This window comes from Alexandromys fortis, unplaced genomic scaffold (assembly GCF_014885135.2).
Source record: "Alexandromys fortis isolate MF-2015 unplaced genomic scaffold, M_Fortis_MF-2015_v1.1 scaffold_243, whole genome shotgun sequence".
NCBI classification, from domain to species: domain Eukaryota; kingdom Metazoa; phylum Chordata; class Mammalia; order Rodentia; family Cricetidae; genus Alexandromys; species Alexandromys fortis.
This window is the reverse complement of record NW_026068121.1, coordinates 1,686,902-1,706,098: the sequence shown is the minus strand read 5'-3', so window position 1 is coordinate 1,706,098 and position 19,197 is coordinate 1,686,902. Positions and strand designations below refer to the sequence as shown.

General features: G+C 50.5%; 1 protein-coding gene across 1 annotated transcript in view; it reads right to left on the bottom strand.

The window, feature by feature from the left end:
- Vav1 (vav guanine nucleotide exchange factor 1) overlaps positions 1–19,197 on the bottom strand; it is a 43,315-nt gene that overhangs the window by 21,700 nt on the left and 2,418 nt on the right. Inside the window, exons 2-9 of the mRNA XM_050125296.1 lie at positions 4,088–4,204; positions 3,477–3,535; positions 3,320–3,388; positions 2,900–3,008; positions 2,716–2,811; positions 1,393–1,461; positions 1,129–1,232; positions 453–552 (exon numbers count right to left, since the gene is read on the bottom strand). Coding sequence (XP_049981253.1) covers positions 453–552; positions 1,129–1,232; positions 1,393–1,461; positions 2,716–2,811; positions 2,900–3,008; positions 3,320–3,388; positions 3,477–3,535; positions 4,088–4,204 — 723 coding nt within the window. The remainder of the gene's footprint in view (positions 1–452; positions 553–1,128; positions 1,233–1,392; positions 1,462–2,715; positions 2,812–2,899; positions 3,009–3,319; positions 3,389–3,476; positions 3,536–4,087; positions 4,205–19,197) is intronic.

The window sequence follows — 19,197 nt, the reverse complement described above, 5'->3', positions numbered from 1 at the left end:
AGGAGCTATAATGGGGGACACCAGGCACCAATCTCTGGCCTCCAAACACACACACACACACACACACACACACACACACATCAGGCATGGTGGTGACCACGTTTAATTCCAGCTCTGGGAAAGTAGAGACACACAGGTCCCTGGGGCTCCCTGGCCAGGCTAGTCTACTAGGTGAGTTCAAGAGCAGTGAGAGACCCTTTCTCAAAAACCAGGGTGGGTGGTGAGAGCCAGAGCTGTCCTCTGACATCCATGCACACACATACACACACACACACACACACGCACGCACGCACGCACGCACGCGCACACACATGAATGGACAGAACATATACAGGTGCACACCCATGCACAAAGGATTGTAAACTGCAAAGTGGACCCAACTCCATCTGTCCCGTGCTCCCCGAGACCCATAGAGCAGAGTGGGGGAACCCTCAAGGGTGGCACAGCCTCACCTCCAGCTTCATCTGCACATCCTCCCTCGCTGTGGCCACTTGATCCAAGCGCTTGCTGGCTGACTCCACCTGACTGCAGTAACGGCCATAAACAAGGAACCTGCGGGCCAGGGTGGGACACCACAGAAGGGTGATTATAAGGTCGGGGAATCTAAGCGCCCATTCTGGCCTCTTTCATCCAAATGCATAACCCCGAGCCACAGTTTCCCCATCTCTAACACAGGCCTGGCAACAGTACCTCCCAGAGAGTTACTATGACAGTAAACCAGAATGCAGTTGAGGCTCTGACCAAACTGTCACAGTCTGTGGCCAACAGTTGTTGACGTCATAGTTATAAGCACCTACTGTGTGCCAGTCCCTGTGCTAAGGACCTTTTTCAGTGCTTTATCCGATCCTCACTGTAACCCTGGACACGCAGATTCACAGATGAGGAAACTCAGCAGAAGTAAAAATACCAAGAGCTGGGAAAGCCAGCTGGGGGCGTGGTCAGGGTACAGCCCCTGTCTGTTATCCCCCAGTGAGGGGCTGGGGTCCTGGTCATGGAGAGAGGCCTCACCTGGAATCCGCCAAGTCCTGGATTCACTCAACCTCCATCCCTCACTCAGTGAAGAACCCCGCCCAGTGTTCCCGCTCTGGCACGGCTGTGACCTTCAGGGTCTGGTCAGCCACGTCTCACCTCTCCTTATACTTGATGAAGACTTGGTACAGCATTGTTGCTCCTGGGGCGGCCAGGGCATCCTTCAGCTCCCTCAGGAAGTGGGTGTGCACAGAGAGCAGTTCCTGCCCCAAGGGAAAGAGGAAGGAAGAGACGGGGCTGAAGCCTGGGCACAGGCACAGAGTGACAGGAGAGGAGAGAGTGACCCACATGCCCCAGGGCAGGTTACAGCCAGAGACCATCTCCTGGGATGAGGCAAAGAGGTCTGGGGACCTGCCCGCTCACCTCCATGTTAACGAAGATGGTCTCCATGTCTTGAGGCTTGAGGAATCGCTGTAAGGGCTTCATGAAGTGCTGAGGAGAGTCACAGAAGATAAGAGAAAGAGGACCCTCCACCAGCTCACCCAGAAAAAATGACAAGGCAGGGGACACACAAACAGCAAGGGGTTGAGAGACAGACACAGACAAGACAGAAACAGCAAGGAAGAAAGAGACAGACAGAGAGAGGGAGACAGAAACAGAAATGGTTCAGAAGGACACAGACACCCACATAGAGATAAAAATGAGGCAGAGAGGGGGGGGACAGTTAAAATGTACCAGAGACATGGAAATGGGCAGAAACAGAAATAGAGACAGGAGCAGAAAGAGAATTAGAGAATGAGACACACACTGGGGCAGGTGAGCAAAAGAAAGACAGATAAATAGACAGAAAGAGACAGACCAAAGAAATGGAGACCCAGACATGGCGGCACATGCCGGCCACCCCCCCCCCCCCCGTGCTTCCAGGCCAGCTGGGCTACACGGTGAGCATTGTCTCACAAAAAGAAAGTCTGAGGGATGAAGAGATGGCTCTGTGGTTAAGAACACTTGTTGCTCTCGCAGAGGACCTGGTTGGATTCCTGCACCCAGGTGGTTGTTCTCAAACTGTAACTTTAGTCTAGGGGACCTGGCGCCCTCTTCTCACCTCCCCAGGCTCCTCATGTGGTGCACACGCACACATCCAGGTAAAAAACACTCACCCATAAAATGAAATGAATAAATTTGTAAAAATTAAAGAAAAAAATCAAGAGAAAGGAAATGTCCATACAAAAATTGTCTCCCGGTTCCAAGACAGAGTTATCACTAATTGCCCTAAGGTGGACACCATCAAAATCCACCAGCAGACGAGAGATCAAGTGTGGTTCTTCCACACACTGGAATACTGCTCAACAACGAGCAGGCTCTGACACAGTGGAGGGACCTCAAGGATGCTGTGCGAGGTGACAGAACCAGACACACAAAGGCCACACAGTGTGGGGCTAGCGACAGGAAATGTCCAGAACACGAAAACCCAGAGACAGAAGGTGGATTCGTGGGTCCTGGGGGTGGGGGAGAGTGGAAAATCGAAAGTCAACAGCTGAAGTATAGAGTGTGTGGCACCAACTGCCCATTGCTGGATTTGACACATGGCCGAGTGGGCTGCTCAGTGTATTTATCCACCTCTACTAACCTGGGATTTTAACAATGGAGCCTGGTATGGTGGCACATGCTCGTGAGTGTGAGGGCAGCCTGGGCTTTGGGGAAGACAGGGAGGAGACATCCCTGGCAGGGACCATGGGCACAGCGTACCTGATGGATGGAGCCCAGCGTGTCCGTATACTTCTCCTCGGTCTGCTGGATCTCCCGCAAGCAGCAGCAGCGTTTGTCATACTCAGTCATCTTGGGCTGTGGACAGGGATGATGAAGGTTGATGGAGCGCTCTACAGCTCTGCTCTCCCTGTCCACCTGCCCAGCCCTTTCCGGACCCACACACCGGCGTAGGCACAGACTCCGATCGCATGAGGTCCTCATAGATCTCATCCCCCTCTGCCTCCTCGTTCTCCACGCAGTCATAAAGGTCCTCATCTTCCTCTGCAGTGTCACTGGGGGAAAGATTCAAGCCGTGTCCCCAAGCCAAGGACACACCAGATCCCTTCAGAATCAAGGCTGAATCCGCGATGCCCCCAAGCCTTTAAATCTGTCCCCAGGACAGATCCGTGTCCCCTCAGACCCTAGGACAGACCCATGACCCCTAAGACCCTAAGTCAGATACGTGTCACTCAAACCCTGGGGCAGATCCATGTCCCCTCAGACCCTGGAACAGATTTATGTCGCTCAAACCCTGGGTCAGATCCATGTCCCCTGAGGCTCCAATCTCCACTGTGTCCTGCGCACATCAGGCCTCAGTACTCACTCAATCTGGTCTGAAAGGCCACTGTAAATATCCTCGTCGCCCACGGTGCTGTCGTCCGTCGGGAAGGGCCTGGGAGACGGAAAGGCATGAGCAGAGCAGGGGACAGCGGGCAGGAGCTTCAGGGAGGCCCCAGACCCACATCCTGACTGCTACCCACATGATTCCTTTGTTCTGGGCGATGGGTGTCCATGACAGGGCAGACAGGGTGTAGATGACCTGCGGAGAGGACATAGCTGCTCAGAATCCCTTTTCATGCCCCCTCCCAGGCTCCCAGCACTGGAGCTGTCTCTTGAGACTTTGAGGAGCATAGTTCAGCCTCTCCCCTGCATCCCTACACCACAAGCAAAGCCTCTCCACGTGATCACTCCGGCAGGGCGAGGCAATAGCTTGTTACATAGGAGGAACTGGGGATCAGAGAGGCAGAACCAGTTAGCCGAGGCCACACAGCAAGCAGGTGGGCAGATCCTTGAACTCATTCCACAGGCCCCAAGTCCATGCTTCAGGCAGCATCCTGGAAGGCCCACCTGGCTATGCTACCAGTGCCCACAATAATCTACGGGCACACACACATGCATACGCACACACACATGCATACGCACACACACATGCATACGCACACACACATGCATACGCACACACACACGCATACGCACACACACACGCATACGCACACACACATGCATACGCACACACACATGCATACACACACATCAGATAATAATGAAAACAGACTGAGGCCAACCTCTGGGCACTGGGAATCCAACTCACCTTTCCAAAGTCCTGTACATCAAAGAGGTCGAAGGCCTCAAAGAGTTCACTGCGCTTGAGGCCGAACTTCTCACAGCAAGTAGACAGGAAGGTCCGGATGTTCTTAAGACAAAGGAACTGTGGGGAAGAGAAATGAGGATGGAACACACCATGGGCTGTGCGTACACACACACACACACACACACACACACACACACACAGAGGCAATCTGGGAACTAAATATAAAAATAAATATGTAAGTAAATAAAAATAAAGCAGGGCCAGTAGAATGGCTCAGCAGGTGGAGGTGCCCGCTGTGCAGTCCCGAGGCCCTGAGCTCCAGAACCCACATGGAGAGGGGAGAACGTATCCACAAAGTCGTCCTTTGCCCTCCACACATGTGCTGTGGCACATGCGTGCACAGCCACACCCACAGTGACAATGATAATAAGCAAAAACTATGCCGGCCTTAAATTCATATGTAACCCCGGCTAGCAGTGAACTTACATGTGTAATCCCGGCTAGCAGTGGATTTACATATCCTCCTGCCTCCAGGTAGTAATGAGTGCCTAAATGTGTCACCCACACCCAGCTAGGAGATGTTATATTTTTATCCCATATATTTGTGTGTGAGCAAGTGAGAACACTTGGTGGAATCCACCATGTGGGTCCAGGGCATCAAACTCAGAGCATCAAATTCAGATCATCAGGCTTGGTGGCAAGCGCCTTTACCCCGGAGCCCTTTCTCTGGGCCCTAAACATGCTGTTTTTAAGATAAGATAATGTTTGCCAAAATCCTAGACCGCGCGCGAGGGGTGGTGATGGAACTTATCGGCAGCTGCAGCAGGGAGGGTGGAGATTGGCTCCAAGAGCCACAGAGGAGGGACACATTCGTTATCTCGGTAAGGATGTGGGTGGCAGACGGGTTTGCAGTAACGAGAAGTGATTGTGTGGAGAACCCAAAGACTTGAGCATCGTATAGGAAAATTACTCTGTGCTGAGAACAAGAGACTGGCTGTCCGGGCCTCAATGACACATCTATATAAAAGCCATCCCAACAGAGGTTCAGCAATGCCATTCAGGGGGGACAGAAAGATCACGAGAGCCAGACTACAGAAGGGACGCTGAGAGACACTGTCTGATGGGTGTGACAAGCATCTCTTGGGAACTGACAGCAGTTGTAGGTGCCTGTACGGGATTAAGCCAGCCTGACCCCAGAACAGACTGGGAGCCCCACCCCTGAGAATCACTCTTTACTGGTGGTATGGTCATTGGTGGGGTTGCCAAGCTCCAGTGAATATGTCACACATGGGCAACACTAACCGGGTATAGTGGTTATAAAAACAACATGAAGTTGGGAGGAAGTGTATTGGATGTGATCCAGAAGGAACAGGAGGGGTGGATGGAGGTGTGATTATAGCTCAATGTATCCATATTTAAAATTCTCAAGAGTCAGGGCTGAGGGGGCTGGAGAGATGGCTCAGAGGTTAAGAGCAATGTCTGCTCTTCCAGAGGTCCTGAGTTCAATTCCTAGTAACCACATGGTGGCTCACAACCATCTGTACTGAAATCTGGCACCCTCCTCTGGCGTGCAGGCATACATGGAAGCAGAATGTTATATACATAATAAATAAATAAATAAATAAATAAATAAATAAATACTGAGTGAGGTAACCCAGACCCAGAAAGACAAATATGTACTTACTCATAAGTGGCTTTCAGACATAAAGCAAAGAAAAACCAGCCTACAGTTCACAACCCCAGAGAACCTAGACAACAAAGAAGACCCTAAGAGAGACATACATGGATCTACATAGGAAGAAGAAAAAGACAAGATCTCCTGAGTAAATTGTGAGCTGGGGGGCAGATGGAGGGTGGGATGAGTGAGGGAAGGAAGGGAGGGAAGAAAAATGTATATCTCAATTTAAAACAATAGAAAAAGAATCGGGACTGGAGAGATGGCTCAGCAGCTAAGAGCACTTGTTGCTCTTGTAGAGGACCAGCACCCACAGGACAGCTCACAACCATCCATGCAGCCCAGCTGCAGGGACACCAAGCATGCTCAAGACACACAGACAGACAGACAGTCAGACAGACAAGACACTCAAACACATAAAACAAAGCGAATATTTTTAATATCAAGAATAAAGTGGGGGGGGGGCTGGAGAGATGGCTCAGAGGTTAAGAGCATTGCCTGCTCTTCCAAAGGTCCTGAGTTCAATTCCCAGCAACCACATGGTGGCTCACAACCATCTGGAATAGGGTCTGGTGCCCTCTTCTGGCCTTCGGGCATACACACAGACAGAATATTGTATACATAATAAATAAATAAATATTTTTTAAAAAAAGAATAAAGTGGGGGTTGGAGAGATGGCTCAGTGATTAAGAGCATTGACTGCTCTTCCAGAGGTCCTGAGTTCAATTCCCAGCAACCACATGGTGGCTCACAACCATCTGGAATAGGGTCTGGTGCCCTCTTCTGGCCTTCGGGCATACACACAGACAGAATATTGTATACATAATAAATAAATAAATATTTTTTAAAAAAAGAATAAAGTGGGGGTTGGAGAGATGGCTCAGTGATTAAGAGCATTGACTGCTCTTCCAGAGGTCCTGAGTTCAATTCCCAGCAACCATATGTGGCTCACAACCACTGGTAATAAGATTTGGTGACAACTTCTGTCTGCAGGCAGACCATTGTATACACAATAAATAAATCTTGGGAAAAAAAAGAATAAAGTGGTATTTGCCAATACTTCTTTTTCTCTTAATATTAATTTTTGCTTTATTCTTGAGAATTCATAAACACATACAATGAAATATGATTGTGTCCACCTTGTCAATCCCTCCAAACCACCCCCAACATGGTCCTCGCACAACTTCATGTCCTTTTTGTTTTTTACGGTCCACTAAGTTCAATTTATGTGCTGCCCATATGGGCGTGGCACAGGAACATGAGAAACCCACCAGTGACCACACTCTCAGCAAAGAATGATTCTTCACCCCCAGAAACTGTGCACCACCAACAGCTCCTCAGAAAGGGTGGACTAGCACTGGTCGCCCACCCGTCTCTGCTGGCTTGACCTTGTGCAGGGACCCACAGCTGTGGCCAGGTCATGAGAAATACGACTGTCATGCCCAGAAGACAGACATCACAGCATCCCTCTCTGGCTCTCACATTCTCCCCACTCCTGAGATGTCCCCTGACCTCTGGATTGGGGAGGACGTATTTCAACAATTTCCAAGATTGAGCTATAAACTCAATGCAAATTTCTACTAAAATTGTTTTTTTTTTAGTTATCACACTTGGAATATGACTCATAAGATTGTGTAGAAAACCATAGCACTATCAACACTAAGCAAGATGTTCTGACAATGGCAAATTCACGTGGGGCTGCTGGCTTTGCAAGACACTAAAAATATCAGAAATGTTGCATGAGTGTGCAGGCGTCCTGTGTGTGCATGTGTGTGCAGGTGTCCTGTGTGTGCAGGTGTGTGCAGGTGTACTGTGTGTGCAGGTGTGTGCAGGTGTCCTGTGTGTGCAGGTATCCTGTGTGTGCATATGTGTGCAGGTATACTGTGTGTGCAGGTGTACTGTGTGTGCATGTGTGTGCAGGTGTACTGTGTGTGCATGTGTGTACAGGTGTACTGTGTGTGCAGGTGTACTGTGTGTGCAGGTGTTCTGTGTGTGCAGGTGTACTGTGTGTGCAGGTGTTCTGTGTGTGCAGGTGTACTGTGTGTGCAATCAGAGGGCAGTTTGACACTGCCTTCCTCGTTCACGCCCCAGTTTCTCTACTGAAACAGAGTCTCTGATGCCACAGCTCTCTAGCTGGCTGACTCCACCTCCCAGTGCTGGGGGATTACAGATTCCCAGCTTTCCACACGAGTCCTGGGGATCCAAACTCAGGTCTCACACTTTACCCACTATCTCTTCTGTCCTCAAAAGTTATCATTATAAATCTACAGTGATTCCAACCGTGTGATAATGGCTGCCAGGCTCGAAGATGATCATCATGGTGCCCAGTTCCAAGTGATCATAGAAACTGCAGTAATCCCTCCTGTGATCCCCTGCCATGCTGAAGCAGATGGCCTTGTGTGTCTAAGAGTATTAGTGAACGTAGCGATAAGGGACTCTTCAAGAGTGGGCATGGTGGCCTTGTGGGTTATCTTTGACTTCTTGCATCATTTGACCACAGCCATGTTGAAAGGCTACTCAATCAGTGCTGTGGAGGAGATCTGAGGTTCTGCGTGGCTGAGCCACCTGGGAAGTGGACCGTTAGATGACAACGCCTCAGCCGACATTTGACTGTGGCCTCACAAGAAACCTCAAGGGTGAACTGCCCAGCTGAGCCACTTCAGAACTCCTGACCCAAGGAGCCTATGAGAACCATACTACCGAGCCGTGGAAGTAATTGTCGCACACAGATAAGCAGGTAAGTGGAGACAAGACATGTGCAGGGGAGAGCTATGTCTACGGCATCTTGTGATTCAGTGATAGACCAGGCAAAGAGCTTGACCGAGGGTGAGCCCTCAGCATCAGGAAATTATTGTCATTGTCATCACAGTCAGGAACATCATCACCATCATCACCACCACCATCACCATCAAAACCAGCACCATAATCACCATCATCATCACCATCAAAACCAGCGCCATAATCAGCACCATCATCGTTATCACCATCAACATCACCCCCATCATTTCCATCATTACTATTGCCACCATCCCCATCATCATGACTACCACCGTCAGCATCACCATCATCATACCACCACCATCACCATCAATACCAGCGCCATCATCACCATCATCATTACCATCGTTGTTTGCTATCACCAACACTGTCACCATCTCCATCATCACCATCACAAGCATCACCATGATTGGTGTGCACAGCTCTGCCACCATCAGCCTACTGTCTCTACTAATGGATACATGGTATTGGTCACACCATGCCACACTGGTCTGTCCTGATGGTGAAATCTCAGTAAATGCACCATTTGTCATGAGGGCAGAGTTCAGGCCTCAGCAACCGTTGCTCCACAGCTCCTGGCCCGTGTGGCATCGGTGTAAAATGACAGCAGGAATGGATGTGGTCCATTAACTCACTGCAAACCTATTGAGTAACTAGTGAAGCAAAGCCCAGTTATTCTTTGCCTAGAGAAGTCTAAACTCTCCTTAGTTTAGGATTTGCATGTGTGCATGTATTTGCTTGCATGCGTGTGTGTTGGTTCAGGTATGCATGTATGGAAGTTGGAAGACCACCTCAGTGTTGCTGCTTGATGTATACCGTGCTTGAGCCAGGGTTTCTCTGTTGTTCCGTGCCTTCGGGTCTGCAAGCCTCCAGGGTCTCCCCTGTTTCCACCTCCCATCTCACCCCAGGGCTGCCTCACGTCCTTTTGACTTTCCACTGGGTTCTAGGAAGCAGGCTCCAGCCTGCACACTTCCTTGGCAACTGCTTTCCTCCGTGAGCCCTTCTTCCTGTTTGTGAGACAGGTTCTCATGTAGCCCAGGATGCCCTCAAATTCACGGTGTAGCCCAGGATGGCCTCAAATTCACTGTATAGCCAAGGATGAGGATGTGGTCCTGATCATCTTGCCTCCACCTCTTGGTATGCTGGGGATGAGGGAGTGCACCCCCAGGTTAGGTTTTCGTGGTGCTGTGAGTGGTACCCAAGACCCCCATGCATGCCGGAGAAGTGTTCGATCCACAAAGTCACTCAAGGACTCACTCTTAGATTTGGAAAACTATTTAAAGACCTGGGACTGGGGGTGGGGCTCAAGAGAAGTTATGTTAAAGGAGGGGGAGGGTCTCCTGAGGACCCTACCCTACCTCCCTGGGGAGCTAATGGCTTCTGAGGAATAGAGAGGAATTTTCTTCAGCTGGTGGGGATGTGGGCCTCACCCCCAACTCCTGTCATAAACACTGGCGCAACTCCATGGGCCACTAAAAACAAAAGATTTCAAAGTATAAGCAGGACTGGTTGAGAAAGAAGGATCTAAGAGACGGATCACGTCTACTCAAAGTACTTGTGTGCATGTATCAAACCGTCAAAGACGACATCTTTATTTCCAAGTCACTGAAGGAAATCTGGGAGTTGGCTCAGTTGGTAAAGCAAGGATCTGGGTCGGATGCCCAAAACCCAGGATGCGCTGAGACTCTAGTAATCCCAGCGCTGGGCAGGTGGAGACAGGAGGCTGCCAGCCTTGCTGAGTTGATAAGAGTGCCTGGGCTGAATAGAATGGGGGGAGAGGGCGGCTGGGGAAAGGTTCCACAGTTGAGACTGTCTTCCGAGGACCCAAGTTTGGTTCCTAGCCCAGATCACAACCACTAATGACTCAGGCTCTGGAGGATCTGACACCCTCTTCTGGCCTCCTCAGGCATCTGCACCCATGAACACTCATGAAGACACACACTCACACACGGGCACACACATGCACATATAAAAAAAATGAGGATAATGGGTTAAATCTTTCTCTTTTTTTAAGTACACCATGAAGACTGACTCAGGAAGACATCATGGCTGTCCTCCAGCCTCCACACACACCTTCACGGGTACATGGAAACACAAACACATGCACAAACACAGGCACATGCACCAAAGATGAAAATGGCTGAATGAAGCTGAGTCCCACCAAGGGACGTCACGTGCCCAGAGTCACACCTGTGACCAGTGTGGAGGACACGATAGAGCATGAAAGCCAAGCCCTCACAGGGACATCCGAGAGGCCAGAGGAGCACAGAAGTTATACACACCAGAAGTCGTGTGGGCCCCGGGGGTAACCCCAGACAGCCAGCAGGCCACCAGGGGTGAGAGGTGTCTGGCTGGCCTAAAACAGGAAACCCCCTCCTAACCTCAGAGGATCAGCTGAGCTCTGAGACTGCCTTCCCTCCAGTCACATGACCCCTCCAAAGTGGGTATGATTCATCGCCCCTTCCAGGGCTTCAGAGTGGCCAGTGAGAGAGCAGGGCTCCTTCAGAAGGCGGCAGTGACTGTGGTTAGACCACGAGAAGAACTTCCCAGTATCATGAGGTATGTGAGAAGGTGAGAGGAGGCCAAGAAACAGCTTGCTTGCTGCAGAAGGCGTGTGGAAGGCTCTTCCCTGTTTTGTGGGACAACCCCTCAGCTTCCCTCTTTCTTCGGGATGAAAGAGAGCCATGGTGGTTGGGGGAGTGGGGGCAACAAGGCCTTAGGCAAATCAGCAACCAGGCATTGTCAAGTCGGAAGTTGGCTCTCCGGTGCCTCTGCCCAAAATAGAGATAATTCTGTTCAAGGAAGTAGCAGTGGGGGCTAGGGGCCTCTGCTGGGGGCTGGGAAAAGCCACCCAGGCTAAACACAAATTCTGTCTTCTGTGCTTTCCACACCCACAACCCCAACCCAGGGAGACCACGGGAAACAGGAAATGCCTTACCAAGCCCAGCTGAGGAAGGTAGAAAAGGGTAGCTGGATGGCATCTTCCAGGCTCTGTCTGGCTCACTGAGACAGCCACATGGCTGCCCTGAAAGGATGGCCACGCTGTGTAGCCTGTCCAGAGCTTTGAAGTGGAGGGGCTGGTGGCGCACCCTTCAACACAGACTAAAGCATCCTGGGAGTGAGGCTGCCTCTCGTCTCCCCCCCACCCCCATACCCCAGTAAGCCCTTAGTCTCCACCCAGAGGGAGTGTTTGGTTAGCATAGGTAAGCAGAGGGCCTTGGGCAGGTCATATTAACCTTCATTAGTTGAGTTCCCCAACTGAAACCAGGAATAAAATCACAGTATGGTGGTATATACCTGAAATCTCAACCTCGGGAAACTGAGGCAGAGGGGTGGCTTTAAGTAAGATAAGCTTGGGCTACATAGTTCGAGGTTGGCCAGGGTTACACATAGAGACCCTGTGTCAAAAATGGGTGGGAACAAGGCAAAGAGAGGGGAGGGAAGAACAGAGGAGGAGATAGGAAGATGGGAAAGGAGAGGAAGATAGGAGAGAAGGGAGGGAAGAGGGGAGAGAGGGGACAGGAGGAGAGAAGAGGGTGTTGTGTAGCAATTTCCTCTAAGATGAGACTTTCCACGTTGGAAGGAAGCTCATTAAGACACAGGATGTTCTAAGAGGAGGTGATACACTCCATCCTCCAGAGAAACACGTTAAGCTCAGGGAATAAACAACAGAAAGTAAACAGGAAGTTCCTAAAACAGACAAGATTCTCTAAGTCCCTCCCTTCCCAAGATCAAGCTGTAAGGACTGCATAAGGCTGAACTGCGCAGAAGTTCAGACAGGCCAGGGCAACTGGAAGAGACTGCCCTGCTTGTGGGCTGTGAGGTGCCCTCCAGGTTTCCAGCAAGCATCGTCCACGCCAGGCCTCAGTGAGGCAACTGTCTCTGAGTCATTTCTGCTCCTGTGAGTGACCCCTCACTCACATTCCTGTAAGCAGCCCCAGGAACATTCACGGTTCACCAAGATGGACTTTGGTGGTATCCTTGCTTTTCTCTGTTGTCAGCTCCCTGGCTGGGGTATGTGGACATGTGTTCATGTCTCCCCCGGAAGAGTGTCACACAACAAAGGGAAGGGAATGGAAAGAGGAGGAGACAAGTGAAGATGAAGGGATTGGGAGAACAGAGAAAGGGAAGGAGGAAAAGACAGGAGAGAGATGAGTAAGAGAGAAAGGAGAGAACCTCCTCTCCGCTCTAGAACTGAGAACTAACACAAAGCCCAACCCGCAAAACGCAGTCATTAGTTGACTCAGCGAGCATACATTGTTTACTGTTTACCCAGCACAGAGACCCAGTAGTGGACAAGGAAAATAGGCCCTGATGCCACAGCGCTTGCAACCTGGAGAGAGGGAGTAGATTAACAGGAGGGGCTCTCACAAAAGCAATCCGGATATGGGTTGGTGACAACCCTGGTGAGTGTGTGGTCGGAAGTACAGTCAGCTGAGGCATTAAGTTACAAGACCGGGCAACTGTACAGTGTTGGGGTAGTGGAGGGGAAGGCAGGGCTCGGCCAGCAACCACAGCAAGACAGAAGGGGATGGACTCTGGGGTTAGAACGCTCAACGGCATAACCTTCAACCGCATAAGCACATCAGCTTTAAAGAATCTTCCAGGGCTGGAGAGATGGCTCAGAGGTAAAGAGCATTGCCTGCTCTTCCAAAGGTTCTGAGTTCAATTCCCAGCAACCACATGGTGGCTCACAACCATCTGTAATGAGGTCTGGCGCCCTCTTCTGGCCTTCAGGCATAACGCAGAAAGAATATTGTATACATAATAAATAAATAAATAAATAAATATTTTTTTAAAAGAAAAAGAATCTTCCAACTTCTCCAGCAAGACACACACCACGGTGCAGCCTGTAACTCTGCTCAAAACATAAAATCGTCTAGAGTCTGGAGAATCCCCCAATGAAAGGCTGGTGGTAGAACACCCGCCTAGAATCCTCCAGCGAGGGGCTGGGGGCACTCCCTAGATTTCCCCAGTGAAGGGTTGTGTGTGGCTACGTCCACGTGACTGCAGGCGCCAGAAAAGGCCAAAGAGGGTGCTGTATCCCCTGAAGTTGGAGGTACAAGTGGTTGTGAGCTCCCTGATGTGGGTGCTGGGAACTGAACTTGGGTCCTCTGTAAAAACAGTCAGTGCTCTCAACTCTTGAGCCATCTCTTCATCCCCCTATTTTGGGGGGACAGTCTCTTTCTCAACCTGGAGCTGGCCCACTAGGCTGGTCCGGCTGATCAGAGAACCCCAGCAATCCTATTATCTCAACCTTCCCAATATGAGGATTGCAGACACGCCCCGTCACGCATAGTCCACTCAGGTCCTCGCGGTTGCCTGGCAAGCACTTCACACCCTGAGCCTCCTGCTAGCCCCCACACCTCTATTTTTAAAAGGGCAGCTACCACTGGTCCTCTGTATATGCACGCGGGCTGCCTCCAGAACCATGTCTCCCCAGGTATGAAAGCACACAGGGGTCCCCATCCCTTCTCGACCCTTCTCCGCATCGAACCTGCGCACCCTCCTGTCGTGACTTATCCCAGCTGTGGAAAGAGCTGAGGGGACAGCAAGCCAGACAGTCATGGTGACCAACACAGGCAGGATGCTCATCCCATTCTTCCATCCAGTTGGCTGTGCATGCAGAGGCCAGAGGACAAGCTTGGAAGTCCTTCCTCAGGCCCAGTTCACCTTGTGTTTTGAGACAGTCTCTCTCATTGGCTGAACCTCATGGACTCAGTTAGGTTGCTGAGCAGTGAACCCCAAGATCACTGTCTTCATCTCCTCAGTGCTGAGTTAAGAGGTGGACACCAGGTCTAGCTTTCTTCCCCTGGGTACTGGGAATTCAAACTTGGATACTAGTGTTCCCCAGCCACACTCTTAAAATGTGGACATCTCTGAGTCATGGCTGGTTAAGCTCACAGACATAGCACAGTCAGATATGAAGGAAGAAAAGAATCATTCATTCATTGTACATGTTATGTGCATGTATGGAGGTCATTTCTTCCTCGCATCATATGGGACTTAGGGATCAAACTGAGGTGGTCAGGTTTGGCAGCAAGTGCCTTTACCCACTGAGCCACCTCACTGGCCCTCAGATGTTTTTGTTTCTTTTTTAGCACAGTGTCACCCTCTTGAGGGCACTGATGCGTTCATCTTTTTCTTCCAGCTGCGTACCCGCACCCAGACCTGGAATGCACTCAAGAATGTTTGTTGCAACAAGGAAGGGATGGCTGGATCAGCAGGAGCCTGCTACTTGCTCTTCCCTGCCAGGAGCGGTTCCACAGCCCCTTTGGCTCTACGAATGGTTGATTTGCATAGCTGTACAGATTCCCCTCCAGTTTGGGAAGTATGAACAGAGTGCTTCGCAAGCTCACTAATGGTGGCTTCATTCCCTCTCATTGCCCCATCCCCAACCTTGTTCCTGTAGAACCCTCGCTCTTTTAGGAGAGAGCTGAGCAGGCAGCAGCTACTTCCTTCCTGCCTTCTTCCTTTCTTCCGCTTTCTTTTTAAATCAAATTTAATCCGTGGGGGTGGTGTGTAGTGTGTCAGTGTGCATGCAGACATGCATGTGTATAGTACGAGCACGTGCATGTGTGCACATAAGTGTATTGTGTGCATGTGTGCATGTGTGTGAGTGCATCCATGCATGTGTGTATGTGTGTGTGGGTGTGCACCCGTGCATGTGTGTAGGCCAAAAGAAGTCATCTTTCTTTGGTTGCTTCCCATCTTATTTTTATTTAAAAAAAAAAAAAAAAAAAAAAAAAGGCAGGCATGGCGGCGCATGCCTTTAATCCCAGAACTGAAGAGAGAGGCAGAATGATCTCTCTGAGTTCAAGGCCAGCTTAATCTACAAAGGGAGCTTCAGGACAGCCAGAGCTATTACACAGAAAAACCCTGTCTTGAAAACCAAAGCAATTCTACTGACAATGCTTTGGGAAAAAAAAAGAAAAAAAAGAAAAAATCAAAACAATATAAAATAAAACAAAATAAAATAGAATAAAAATTAAAACATCCTTGGCTACACAGTGAATTTGAGGGCAACCCGGGCTACATGAGACTCTGTTTTTTATAAACACAGGGTTTGTTTGTTTGTTTGATTTTTTTTTAATGTGCTGTACTCAGCTCACAGAATGGTTGCTCTCGTCACCACTCCCTAAACAACAGAGTGGCTGGTTCCATGGCATGTGCCTTCTAACAGCTCAGGAGAGGCACCTATAGACGATGCCAACGCCAAAGGAGGGCACAAGCAGCTTCTATCAAAATGGCACAGCATTTTCTGCAGGAGATTAAATCACAGACTGAGTTTGGACTCCATGAAAGAAGCTAGTCTCTTGTGTACCGAGGGACTATATGTGGTTTATCAGAAGATGGTGGGCAGAAGATTAGAGGGTGGGGTTAGGGCAATGACTCTGGGTAAAGCATTTGTGGTGCAAGCATGAAGATATGAGTTCAAATCCAAAGCACCAACATAAGAGCTGGGCGTGGTGGGGACGCCTGTAGTCCCAGCACTGGGCGATAGAGACGGGAGGATCCCAGGGATCACAGGCCAGTCTCAAAAATGATGGCGGCGCTGGAGAGATGGCAAAATGAGTAAAAGCATGCTTCTTTAGAGGACCCAAGTCAGCTGCCAGGAACTCCAGCTTGGGGGGGGGGGGGATGCAGTGCCTCAGGCTTTACGCTCCTGCATAGGAATGCGCATATCCCCGCAGAGACGCACACTCACAATTGAAAACCTTTAAAGGAGATCTTTGAAGGCAGAAGGAAGAAGCGCACTTGGGGAAGACACCGTGCCTCCATAGACATGCGTACCAGACTGCACACGGATGGGCATACACACAAGGACACAGACACAAGGAAAATGACAGTGGGCGGCACAGTGCCAGGAAAGGTGGGATTTCAGTGACGTGTTGGAAGCCTTGTTAAAAGACTGACGTTTAAGCAAAGGCTTGAAGGAGGTGAGGGGAAAGCCAGGTGGATAGCAGTACGGACAGTGTTCCAGACAGGAAACACTCGGCGCCGAACACCTGAGGCGAGACGCATTGCCTGATGCCTTAGAGGAAAGGCTAACAGGCCTGTGGCTGGAGCAGACTGTCTGAGGAAGGTGGAAGGAAGACGGAACCAGGTGTCTGAGGAACCAAAACTAGGGTCTGTGACCCAAACACAATGCTTGTGATTGTCACCACAGCACCCAAACTTGACATTTGACCTTGAGAGGAAATCAACAACCGGTGAGGGGCTGGGGGCGTGGTCAGGGTGAAGCCCACCTAGAGTCCCCCAGTGAGGAGCTGGAGACATGGTCGTGGGTAGAGCCCCATCCAGAATCCCCCAGTGATGAGATGGGGGCGTGGTCAGGGTGGAGCCCCACCCAGAATCCCCCAGTGAGGGGCTGGGGGCGTGGTCAGGGGTGGAGCACTGGTCTAGCTCAGGAAGTCCTAAGTTCCCTTGCAGCTGAGACAAAGAGAAACAGAAATAGGGAACTGAGTCATGGAGATTTTCAGTAACTTCCTGTAATGTTTAATGTCATCAACTTGTCTGGATACAGGGTTAGGTAGGAGTCAAGCCTCCAAACACACCTATGAGAGCTCACTTTACCTCTGTGCCTGTCTGTGGGGGGGGGTTGTCTAGGTTGGGGCAATTGCAACATCCCCTGGGCTCGGAGGCCTGGACTGAATGCAAACACCAGCACCGTGTCTCTGCCTCTGACTGTAGATGGCATGTGACCACCAGGCCTTCCCTGCCATATCATCTGTACCCTGAGACTCTGCGCCTGGACAGCCCTCCTTTCCTGTCTGTGACATCTGAACACGTGCTCCTCAACTGATGGCATTGTCTGGCAAGGTTTAAGAGGTCTGGTCCCGTTAGAGAAAGTATCTCACCAGGGATGGCTCTCTCTGCTTCCTGCTTGCTGTAGGAGGCAGGAGGCCCCTTTTCCTGCAACATGACTCCCTCCTCGATCGATCGTGTGGACTCTTATCCCTCTAAACCGGAAGCCCAAATCAATTCTTCCATAGGCTGCCTTAGTGATGGTGTTTGATCCTGGCAATAGGAGAGTAAATAAAACACTTCCCCAAAATCCAGCAGCTGGAAATGGAACTCAGGCCACCAACGTCAGGGCCCCACACTGCGGTCCCCCATTGAGCTGCACTGAAATCTGAGAGATACATTTTGTTCCCACGCATCGTTACACTATTTCAATCACACAAACGCCTGGAAGGTCCTGCTGTGCTCACTGACCTCCCGACCCTGACTGCCACACCAAAGACAGCACCGCACTCTCCGTGCTACACTGTGCACGTGTGTTTCCACGGTCCGCTTTCAGCTGTGTGTGCGCATGTACACCTGTGCATGCATCAGAGGGCAGATGGCTTGCGCTATCACTACCCACCTGATTGGCTCAGTCTTTATTGGAGTCGCTATTGGAGCTAGGCCGGTAGCCAGCAAGCCCGCAGCACTGGGCTCACAGGAAAGTGCCCATGGTCATGCCTGGCTTTTCAATGTGCCTGCAGACCCTCGCATTTGCACAGCAAATGCTGTACCCAAGCCACTAAGTCCAAGCCAATCACCCTGTTATCTTTTACTTCCAGTTCAGGCATGCCGCCCAAGGGCTCTGCCAGTGTACACGGGTACACACCCACCTGAATGGTTTGCTAGGACTGGGGGCTTCTCAATGCCTTCTACCCCAACTCCTGATTCTCCTGCAGTCTAACAAGCTTCACGCCATGAAGGATCTTTCCCCAAACCACCTCTTTCTCTTCAGGCCTCCAACCTCAAAGATCTGCGTGGAAGGATTACACACTCCCACAGAGGAGTGCATGCTTGTGATATCTGGGCCTCTGTTTCTAAACAAGGCATTGTCATCCTTTCTGTGGGTCTTAGGCCACATGGGCACCAGCCAGTCTGAAAATGCTCCAATCGGACCTCCACCAGCAACGCTGGGACAGCCACTACCCTGAGCACAGGCAGCATCCCCTGCTGGGGTCCCCATCCCCATATCCACAGGGTTCATCTTTCCCTGCCCTCAGGCTTCTGCTCTATGGAGATTCTCTAGACTTGCTACTCAAAAGTGCTGCCCAGCATAGCTTTCCAAGCATAACTTTCTTCAAAGTATTAGCCACTTAAAATGTACACCTGTCCGTGTTTTCTCTTTGATGCATTTCCCTCCTTCAGAATAGGTATGTTAGAACATGAGCATATGTGTCCCACTTCCATAGTCCCCAGCGCCAAGGGAGGGGCCTGCCCCGCACAGTACCTGCTTGATGTATAGGTGGAGGGTGGGTGGGTAAGTGGATGAGTGAATGGATAGGAGAACAGGTGAATGAATGAACTGGTGGAAGGATGGATGATGGATGGATGGATGGATGGAGTGGATGGATGGGTGGATGGATGGATGATGGATGGATGGATGGATGGATGAATTGAGTGGATGAATAGGTGGATGGATGGATGATGGATGGATGGGTGGGTGGATGGATGGATGGATGGGTAGATGATGGATGGATGGATGGATGGATGGATGGATGGATGGATGGAGTGGATGAATAGGTGGATGGATGGATGATGGATGGATGGGAGGATGGATGGGTGGATGGATGGATGGATGGATGATGGATGGGTGGGTGGATGGATGGATGGATGGATGGGAGGATGGATGGGTGGGTGGATGATGGATGGN